At 54.8% G+C, this 10,421-nt stretch overlaps 4 protein-coding genes across 4 annotated transcripts in view; 1 reads left to right on the forward strand and 3 right to left on the reverse strand.

Annotated features, from left to right (window-relative positions):
• Positions 1 to 388: 388 nt before the first annotated feature.
• Positions 389 to 1,228, reverse strand: LSCM1_00750 (uncharacterized protein; the record flags this gene model as incomplete). Its single annotated transcript, XM_067318391.1, has 1 exon — positions 389 to 1,228. The coding sequence occupies one exon, from the start codon at positions 1,226 to 1,228 to the stop codon at positions 389 to 391; it is 840 nt and encodes a 279-aa protein (XP_067174496.1).
• Positions 1,229 to 1,791: 563 nt separating this feature from the next.
• LSCM1_00751 (uncharacterized protein) lies at positions 1,792 to 2,166 on the reverse strand (the record flags this gene model as incomplete). The annotated part of the gene is made up of 1 exon (XM_067318392.1): positions 1,792 to 2,166. The coding sequence occupies one exon, from the start codon at positions 2,164 to 2,166 to the stop codon at positions 1,792 to 1,794; it is 375 nt and encodes a 124-aa protein (XP_067174497.1).
• A 1,231-nt stretch (positions 2,167 to 3,397) lies between these two features.
• Positions 3,398 to 4,126, reverse strand: LSCM1_00752 (uncharacterized protein; the record flags this gene model as incomplete). The annotated part of the gene is made up of 1 exon (XM_067318393.1): positions 3,398 to 4,126. The coding sequence occupies one exon, from the start codon at positions 4,124 to 4,126 to the stop codon at positions 3,398 to 3,400; it is 729 nt and encodes a 242-aa protein (XP_067174498.1).
• A 5,083-nt stretch (positions 4,127 to 9,209) lies between these two features.
• The window catches only part of LSCM1_00753 (uncharacterized protein), a gene marked incomplete at both ends in the record, with an annotated part of 2,685 nt that continues 1,473 nt past the window's right edge, over positions 9,210 to 10,421 (forward strand). The window contains one exon of the mRNA XM_067318394.1: positions 9,210 to 10,421. This exon is cut by the window's right edge and continues 1,473 nt beyond it. Coding sequence (XP_067174499.1) covers positions 9,210 to 10,421 — 1,212 coding nt within the window.

Consider the following 10,421-nt stretch of genomic DNA (forward strand, 5'->3'; position numbering starts at 1 on the left):
TTTTTCAAAGGGGGGAAGGGGGGTAGCATGTCCAATGGGCCCCTGAACGCGACGCAGCAAGATATCGATTCAGCGAAAATAACGGTTGTAGGTTGAAGCTCGTGTGCTCGAAAGGCAGCGCCGGAGCACATAGATCGAAGCAGACAAAAAAAAGCTATCATGAAGGAAAGCTGGCTCACAACGACAGAAGCGCATTGCATGGTAGGAGTTGGCCCCTGCACACCGCCTCTCAAAAGCGTCCTGCACTAACAAGCTTCGGCATTCTCACAAAAAAGGTTGTCCATGAGGAAACCGCGTCTCCAGAGAGCAGCCCTCACCGTTTCTTTTGTGCCTTTGCTCCACAGCCGTCGCTGAAGTATCTCTTAGCAGTGAGAAGAGAAAAAGGAGATCACGAGGGCGCGATTGCCCAATACAGTCTCTCAGCGTCAAGGCGTCGCTCTAGAACCCGCGCCTCTTCCGAGGCGTTGACTACCAGAAGCGGCCCTTGTTTTCCAACGCTGAAAAGAACATCCAAGTCCTGAAGCGCCACCAGTACGTCCTCGATGATCAGACTGGATGCCTTGCTTAGCTCGCCCACCGTAACAGTCGCACCTCGTTCCTCCAGCGCAAATACAGCGGAAAGAACCTCCTCACGCCACACTTTTCGAAAAAGAGCATTACCGCTTTTGCTGAGTGGACGCTCAGGGGTACCGACCATCCCCTCCATCCGTGCTATTTCATACGACAGTCGGACAAGGATGCCGCCATACCCTTTTGATCGGAAAGGGGGCAGCACCATCACGCATGAGAGTGTATTAATGCAGCTTAAGCTGCTCGTCCACTCTTTACTGAAGTAGCCCACGAAGTGGAACCCCTCATCGTCGACCTCGAACAATGCATTGAACGAGAAAAAGTGAACGTCGTCCAGTGTCACCTTATCCACAAGAAACAGCTTCGATAACAGGCAAATTCGACGTGCTAGCACGGCGCATTGCGGCTTTCGACCATCAAGCGCGAAGACACAAAAACGGCGTCCCTCGTCTCTGTAGATCTCATCGCCTGGGATCCAGAATGCATACGAACAGCTTTGCAGATGCTGCTGTAGATGACCAGGATCAGCAAACATTGCGAGGCAAGAATCGCACAGGTATATAGTGCCTCCTTCCTTCACAAATGAAACTTCGGTGCGCTTGGCCTCACTGAAAAAACAATGGCGTGGTGATACCACGCGGACTGCGTCGTTCTTCATAACATCAACTCAGCCCGGGAACAGCCCTCCGAACGACAGCTTCAGTTTTTTTCTGATTTCATAAAGTCCAAATGCAAGATTTAAGAAAAAAAACATGAAAGGAGATGAAGCGCGCACAGTTTTTCGCATACCTAATGAAGAGCCCACCCCATCCACCGTGAGAGATATTCAGATATCCTCACACCCGTAGGGTATAACACAATAATTATCAGCTTCACAGCACCGTAACATCACGCTCCCCACGCATCTTACGGCACCACACATCTCCGCGACGCACAGCATCCGCAAACATAGCCTACAGTCACCGAGAAGGAGATATCGAAGGCACATGCCGAGCCGATACGACCTTTGGAAAAGAGACGCTCGAACTCCTCACGTTAGTTTTTCTTCTCTTGACTTTGATGTTTCCTAGAATAAACTCATGAAAAAAAAGCACGGCAAATGTTTTTCAGCACACGCCGAACACATATGCACCAAAAACAGCTAAACTAAAAGCCTCCTCAAAAACACTGCTACGAAGCTTTAGAATCATGTCGGGCCCCTCATGCATGCATACGAAGATCCTAGTGATGGCCAAGATCGATCGCTCCAGGGGCAGGGCGGTAAGAAGCCGGTCCGGCAGCATAGCCCTCACCTATATCGAAGGAGAAGTCCCACGGCTTGCGATCCTGGGACCGCCACCCATAGTCGAGCGCGCTTGGACCACCACCAGATATATCGTCCAGCTTCGACCAGAAACCGTCCATCATGATCGCCCCCACAATCAGAAACGGGCCAGTGCAGCAAAGGACCATCCAGTAATTTTGGCCAGGTTTGTGATAAACCTCGCTAGACCAGTAGCCGACGCCGCGCAGACCAAAGTTCGGCCTTGCCTTTGCTTTGCTGTTGAAAGCAAGCAGGTAGGTGCGCTTGCTCACAGAAAGAGCCTGGCGAAACATTTTCACGGCACGCAATAGGAAGTCAAGGTCGTTTCTGCCCTCTGAGGTTTTGATAATGCCGAATGGCGGTTCGACTAAAGCAGCACAGGATTTTTTAAAATCCAGATATGTTCATACATATACTAAAAGTTCTGCTTGAATGTGTGCGTGTGTGTGTATATATGCATGTGTGTTCATTCTTAGAAACAGAAAAAATAGGAGAGAAAAACCGTGAATGCTTTGAAGGCTGTTCATGAATACCTTACCCTACTCATCGCCTTGAGACGGCCAAAGCTGCAAGTGCTGCCCACAGTTTCACCAATTACGCCGCAGGTGAGCTACGTGTGGTGTCCAGCGCGCCCTCATTGTCAGTCTTCAATGCATACACCCCACAGCACTTCCCTATAAGACTGCACACACACAAACGTACAGACGCAAACATCTACATAGCAAGCTTTCCTTTTTCCGCTTTCAGCCACTTCAATGGAGAAAAACGATCACGAAAAAAATCAAGGAAGAAATCTAACCCTTTCGGGCGTAGTCTATCCGGGAACAAAAAAGCATTCTCCTTTGGAGCCTCCGTTAACACTGATCCGTAAATCTATAGCAAGGCATTGCTTTAGCAGCCTTGGAGAAACAAGAAAGGCCTCCTAAAGAAGAAAAAGACCGTACCCAGCATGAAGCGATGAAAAATACAAAGTGAGATGAGCCGAAATCTCCAAGCACAAGATAAAAAAAAGTGAGAACAAAGTGGTAAGCAAGGGTTTTCTCACGAGAGAAGACGCACCAAGAGATGATCCGTCGCCACAACACCAACCTCGAAAAGACGTATACACAATACCCCGAAAGAATCGCTGTGCTTTCCTTTCTTTCGGTCTGGTACTACATTCTTTTCAGGAAGCAGCCAGTAAACTTCCATTCTTTCTGTATTTCTACAGAAAACGTAGCTCTTCTTCACCGCTAGACACCACTGCATGCCACTCAGCGCCACGGCACAGATATAACGTCATCGAACAAGCAGAAAAAGAAACCTGCAGCAAAAGGTTTAACGGTACATGGAATCCATTTTCCTATATGCGTACAAGAGAAAAAGCGAGTATGCATACATAAAGCAAGTGTGCAGAGTGCAAACCACATCAGAAGGACGCACTGAAAAAAAAAAACAGAGAGCAAATGTGCCGATACGATAAAAAAACAGCGGTAACAGAGGAGCCACCACCATGCGATAAAATACTCCGCATCACTGATCCCCTCATTCGTGATTGCGAATCTTTTCCATCCAGATACGGCAGCCGTACTCCCGGTATAGCTCCTTTAAAAGCTGCACAAAGTCGATGCGGGTGCGCGCTTCGTAATAGAAAGTTAGCTTCTTCTTGTCAAACTGGTATTCCGCATACGCAATTTCCATCGGCAGGCCGTGTGCCCGCGCCTTTGCCTGACAGAAGGCGGCGGCCATCGCCTCAGCATCCTTCAGGTCGGTAGCCCAATAGTCGACTTCCCGCTGCGTTGCGTAACGCAAGATGCTCCCCACCGGTCCTGTGCGCTCCACGTACGTTTTCAGAGAACTCTTGTTGACGCGTATGACAACCCCGATGTCAATACCGCGATCACCTTGAACCACAACGTACTGCCCTTTATCCAACTCCATCGTCGACGCATATTCAGCCTGATGGCACTTGAACTGCACGAGAGTATTGCACACGGATGGTCCTCCGGGCGCTGGAGGAGCGCGATCCTCTTTTTCCTGAAAAAGCTCCTGCACAGGCATAGCGTATGCGGCTTCGAGGTCCGCCATCATGTCAGCGGCAGAGTTCACGCCTGAAGGCAAACATTTCCATTGATAGGGGTTGTGTCGAGCGACAGGACGACGCAGGAGGGCGGGAGCTGCAGAAGCCACACTGAGAGCCACCGCTTTCACCTTCTGCGGCTGTGAATGAGGCGCCTGCACATTTGTGATATCTGTCAGAGTAGCAAACATCATGATAACAGAGTGGGTGTATGAAAAAAAAGAAAAAAAGCGTGTGCCTGTATATGAAATATTAGGTACAAATATAAGCCGGGTTGAAAAAATACAATGATATCTAGAAAGGTACAGGTGGTTACAGAACGGAGAAGCTTTAGTGCTTGCAATACCAGCGTCCACTTCGAGTTCTCTGTAACTATGTATATACTGTGAGTTGCGAAAGAGTCGCTTTCGTTAGAAAAGAAAGAAGAGAGCAGCAGGGCAAGAAAGATGAAAAGAGCAGCAGGCGCGGGTCAGCTGTGCGTCAGGCGATGACATAGGCTGCTTCTCACATTTCTTTGAAACACTCCATCTCTATCGGATCATCAATTTCGTCATGACAGTACTTTGCCTTCCAAACGAGTTGCAAGGTGATCATCAGCGGTTTCGTGTACACGAGAAAAACAAGTAACGTTGAGAAGTTGCACGGAAAACACAACTTCTAATGCCCATGACAGCAAGCTCTTTCCAGAATGACAGAAGCTGATGAGCCTACTCACAGTTTCTTTCTATCCCTAACACTGAGTACACGAGATGCGTTTCTTTTTTTTTTCTTTACTGAAAACGAGCAAAGTTACTCCCAAATATCAGCTCAGGGTACAATTCTCATTCGCGCAAACTTGCATTTTCGCACGTGGTTCAATCGGCAGCGAAGCCTGCCGGCACCAGCGTGCCGGTTTACATCAACCTCACAGCATTTCCTGAATTTTTCAGGAGACCAACGGTACCTCATCACAATTTCCCATCAGCCCTATATTGCCAACATCACAATGATACCGTTAACATCTCCAGAAAAAGCTTTCGTGATCTATGATTTTCACTTCACAAATGTAATTCGATGAGGATTGTAGAGGACGACTTTCAAGGGGGAGACATACCCTTCACGGCCCGCTCTTTCACCACAGATCCTCAACCACAAGAGGGAAGGGGGGGGCAAAGGCTTCTCGACAAGGGCACTGAGAAGATATTCCGTTGCCACAATATCTGCCGTGAGCGTGCTCCACCTCACCCGGAATTTTCTTCACACAAGCGCGTGCGCACATCACCTCTTCTGCCATTTGCTCCTCACATGATCCGCTAACAACAATATTCAAGGATTCACAGCCCCTGGGTGCCTGAAAAGAAGAAGGCGGTGAAAACGTGGCCTTTTTCAAGTGGGCCAGAGGAATGAAGAGAAGCGACCTGGGCCTCACAAGCTGCAGCTGTCCTGCATCTGTCTGTTTAGATTCCACGCTTTACATCCCCTTAGCATCACTCATTGGTACAAAAAGCACGCGGTCTGAAGCAGGGTCGTTTCTCATCCTGAGGGAACGCGATTGAGCACCTGCGGTTAGTCGAGGTCCTCCTTCTCATTCTGATAACCATCTTAGAAACACGCGCGTGCGGTAACAACACGTCGACCTGTCATCAACAGATCTTCCAAGTGGGGCTATTACTATGTCACCACAGCAAGGGCCTTTGAACCTTTCTTAGTATACGGGGCAGTGAAATCATCTCCACGAGAAGACACCTCCCTCCTCAGACTCGCTGCGCCCCCCCCCTTAGAAATTACAACAAGCATGAAAGAGTCCTTCATCGCATGCACGCACTTTAGCGAATGCTTGTTACGCTGCAGAGAACACCTCCTCGCACCGCCCGCTTATGGGCTTCAAAGCAAAACCCGGGCACATCTGCAAGTTTTTCTTGTGTGCTACCATATACATAGGAACCAATACTGCTTTTAAAGAACCCAGTAGCATATCCTGGAACGCAAACAAGCACACCCTTTGACCGCCCTCCCCTTTACCAAGCTCCACCGTCTGAAGCGGTGTCCCTCAGCGCCATCATGACTACCTGCTCTGCGCAAGTCTCCATGTGTTTCCTGAGGCCGTAGCACAGTTACAGCAAAGCTTCCACAAAAGCCTCAAGAGAAGCAAGCGGTCATGGAGGAGAGCCTGTAAACCTCTCCGCCTTTGCCCACTCTACCAAGGCGGTAGACCGACAGCCCCAAGGCTTTGTAGGGCTCATGTCACAAACACACCGACAGCTCAACAAGGCTACCGCGCCGAGTAACCCAACGCGCCGTGCAACTATCACTTTGCATAATTACTAAGCCCAGTGCATCCTCCAGCTTTGCTCTTTCAGCTGTCTGCGCGAATCGCCCGCCGCCGCGTAGTGCGCATTCCTGCAAAAAAATTAATGGCACTGTTGACAACTGCCTTGACGCCTTCACTTCGTAACAAAAACGTGACATCTGACACCTGTGGAGCGGAATGGGTCTCGTTTAAGTATCAAACACAAACCAAAAAACTCTACAAAACATCTGCCTGAACTTCGATTGAAGAGCCAACAGCATCCGATAGTAACCTTCACGTCCACTTCTGTGTAGCCGATCCTGGACGGACACCAACACGAGAATAGAGCGTGCAGAACTGCATTTGTATACACAACGCAAAATGCTGAGCCTTTTTTCTTCAACGTCCAGAAACTACTATATTCAGTTGCGTGCGATCGAGATAACGACAAGTAGCAACGGCATTTTGCTTTCCGTCACAGCACAGCACCAACGCATAAGTGTCTGCAAAAAGCGCCCTTCCCCACTCCATTACTGTGCTTCCTTATTGCGGACCCAATAGGTTTGATGTGTGCCATTCATAAAGGAAGCCCTACGGTAACTCAAAGTGACGTCTGCGATCGACTAGGACACCTTCTGCATCTGTGCTGCTTGCTTCTGACAAACGAGCGAAGCAGGATCTCCAAAAGCAGTGAAAACTATATGCGTATCCCGCACACTTTCTCGCTCGGCGCCAAAAATAAACCATACCCGCCAGCCTTCTCCATGCAACAGGCCTGAGAGTCACACGTGATCCTGAAGTGAACGGAAAAAAGCGAAAAAAAAAAACAATGGATTGGGGATGACTTCGTTGCCCTTCGAGACACCCACTTTTCATGCCTCGGCCAAGGTGAAGTTCTCAGTCCATGTCATCCGCACAGGGGAGCGTGATGAGGTCAAGCTGGAACTCACTCGCTTGTTGGCACATGTCCCGCCCTCCCGACCAATGCTTTACCACAGCTCATATCTTGCAAGGTGCTTCTACGGGGACAGAACCGATCTCTATGGCACAGCCGTCATGCAGTTGCAATACCCGCTGTTCCCGACAAGGGAACTGGACCAGGAGAACTATCGCCTGCTCGAGAGTACAGCGACAGGGCTACAAGGAGGGGGCGACCAGCCGTCGGACATGGACAGCGAAGCGGCGAAGTTGTTCCGGGCAACGAAGCCACTGATCATCCTGGGAGGAGGCTACGCACCCATTTACGGTCCGGACGGACAGCGGATGGCGGCAGCCGACTACACAGCGCTGGAGCAACGGATGGGCCAGCTCCAGAAGCAGATGGAGGCGTATGCCAAGCACTCGCAGCGGCAGAGCTAGCCACGAGAACCGCCGCAGCAGCCCGCACGGAAGAGCGGGGGGTACCGCAGCCGAGGGGCGCGCCAGCCGCCACCGCAGATCATGTGGCATGGCGGTGGGGTGGGGCCCAACGAGCCGGCCAGCGCGGTACGGGACAAGGCCGACCCAAGTACAAAAAACTGAGAAGGCCCTGCCGGGACGAAGACAGCGTCCTGAAGAAGGGCCGGCCCTCCACAGAGGAACTGTGGGGTGGGGACTTGCGCGCGGGGAAGACGTCCAACAGGGAACTGGACGCGATTCTTCAGCGCTACCTCCCACCAGGGAAAGTACTACCGTGCGACACGTTGCCTAACCTAACTCAGCAGCACATCGCGCGCATTCAGGACTCGGTGCGGAAGCACGGGGTCCTTTACTTTCCCCTTTTTATCCGGCACCACTGGATTGCGGGGGTGCTGACACGGGCCGAGGGTAAGCGCACCTACGCGCTGACGGTCTTTGATTCCGCCCCGTCGGACCCTGTACAACGCGACTTGCGTCGGGGTCTGCAGGCGATGTGGCCACGCCTTGCTATCCACAACGGATACTGCGCGAGACAGGCTCGCGGCAGTGAGGACTGTGGGCTGTACATGGTGGCGTCGTTCTTCTCCCACCACTACGCCTGCCCCATCGGCGATGCCTCCGCCCTGCCGGGCCGACTGCGCCGCTTCCTCACCCGCGCTACGCAGGAGAGGATGTCCGCCGAGACCTTTACGGCGGCCATGCGGAAGGAGCTGGAGCAGCGGCCATCACCCGCCCCCCCCATCCACCACGGCGCCTCGACAGGAGGAGCCAGAGCTGGAGGGCGGCCACGCGTCGAGTGTCGAGGAGCTGATAGAGGCGCACAACGCGGCCGCCACAGCCGCCGCGCGGCGCAAACTGCGCTACATGCTCACGGCATCGGCGCTCGCGAACTTTGCGGACGGCGCACACCGGTCCTTCGCCGTGGAGGCGATGTGTGAGCGCGCCAGAGCGTACGGATTCGATGCTGGCAAACCCACCGACGTGGCGAACGCCCTGGTGCGCATGGGCCTCTCTGTGCACCCGTATGGAAAACCGACGTGCAACGGGAAGGCCCGCCTGCTGGACGAGTCCGCGCTGTCCGACACATCGAAGCACTTCCTGATTCTGCAGGGAGTCGCGCACGCTGGCCTGCCGAGGTGCCTCAGAGGAGGTTGGGTGTTCCAACTCGGGGCGCGGTTCACAGGAACGGCGTCGGCGCGTGAGGGAGCATATGAGGGCCACTATGCGGTGACGGCGAAACCGCGCGAGGCGACGGTCGGCGTGTACACGGTGGCGCCTCCGCGGGCAGCCGAGGCAGCGGAGCAGGCAGAGGACTCGCGCACGTTGGCAGCGCCAACGGTCGGCCGGCAGGCCGCGGAAGCTGGTGCCCCGAGGGGCACCCACGCGAAGGACCCCTTCCTGGCGGACGCGGGACGAGCAGAGGAGGACGGGCTGAGCACCACGCCGCCCGACACGGCGCCCGGAGAACTTCTCCATGAGCAGCACGCGGCGCTCTACGGAGAGACGGCGCTCCCCCTAAAAAACGGGGACGGCGGGCGAGCTGGGGGGCGCGCCTGCCCACGAGGGTGGTACATCTACCCGGACAGGCCCCCACACGTCAGCGCGGTGGCATGGGCCGCGGTGTCGCCGGAGGTCCGCGTGGGCCACATACGCTGGCTGCGAGAACTGCGGTCGATGCCGAGCGACCTGCTGGACTGCGACCTGGCAAAGGCGGTCATCCACCTGATCGTGCGAGCGGCTCGGGCGCGGAACTGGCAGTGGTCTACCATCTCCAAGGCCCTGGCGTCCGTCAAGGGCGCGCTGCTGAACCTCCCCCTGTACACAAACCAGGCGGACGGATACGATTTATCGACCTCACCGGAGTCCCGGGCGGCGGCCACCGCGACGAGGCGCTTCGAGAGGGAGTCGGAGACGCACCCACCCGCCCCGCTGCGGGTGGAGGAGATGCAGCGGGCCTACAGGGAGCTCTGCCGCACCCACCCGCGCGCCGCGCTCTTCCTGAAGCTGGCGTGGCACTGCGCCGCACGAGCGGGCGACCTGGGGACACTCCTGAAAAAGGACGTGCACATCTCCGCACTCTCGGAGAGCTCGCCGACGGCCTCAGTGAGTATCACGATCCGCTATGGAAAGGGTGCGAGGTTCCGCGGGCCCTATGCGATAGGGACGCGATTGCAGCGAGAGGACGCGGCCCTGCTGCTGAAGCTGGTGAGGAACCGAGGCCCAACGCAGCGCCTGTTTGCGGACGTGACGAGCCTCCGCGATCAGGTGCGAGCAGCGCTGCGCCGCGTGAACCCTGCGGCGGCCCTCCCGTCCATCCGGAAGGGCGCCGCACGTCACCTGGCAGCGAACGGCGTATCCGAGGCGGACCTCATGCGGATCACCGGCCACACGCGAGCGGACACGCTCAAGCGGTACCTGGGCTATGGCCTCCAGCCAACGAAGGAGGCCGTTGCCGCGCAGGAAAGCGCCGCGCAAGTCCTCCTAGGATTGACCAGCTAGGATGGGAGGCACCGACGGCGAAGAGCCTGGGGGTGTCGGACGCGGAGCTGTATGCGGAGACGCGCCGCATGCAGGGGCTGCCACCGGTGGCGACGCTGCCCGACGCGCGGCAGTGGCCCCTGCACCTGAAGCGCACCACGCCGCTGGACCTGGCGGCCGTGCGGGAAATGCCCACGGCGCACAGCCGCACGAAGCGGTTCCTGGAGCAGGCCATCCAATACATGAACCCGAGGCGGTTCGTGGGCCTGCGCACTTCACGCACGGTGAAGACGGCGTCCCTGCCGCTCGCGGACGTTCTGAGAGCGGTGGAGATGGGGAAGTTC

This window comes from Leishmania martiniquensis, chromosome 36 (assembly GCF_017916325.1).
Source record: "Leishmania martiniquensis isolate LSCM1 chromosome 36, whole genome shotgun sequence".
Taxonomy (NCBI): Eukaryota; Euglenozoa; class Kinetoplastea; order Trypanosomatida; family Trypanosomatidae; genus Leishmania; species Leishmania martiniquensis.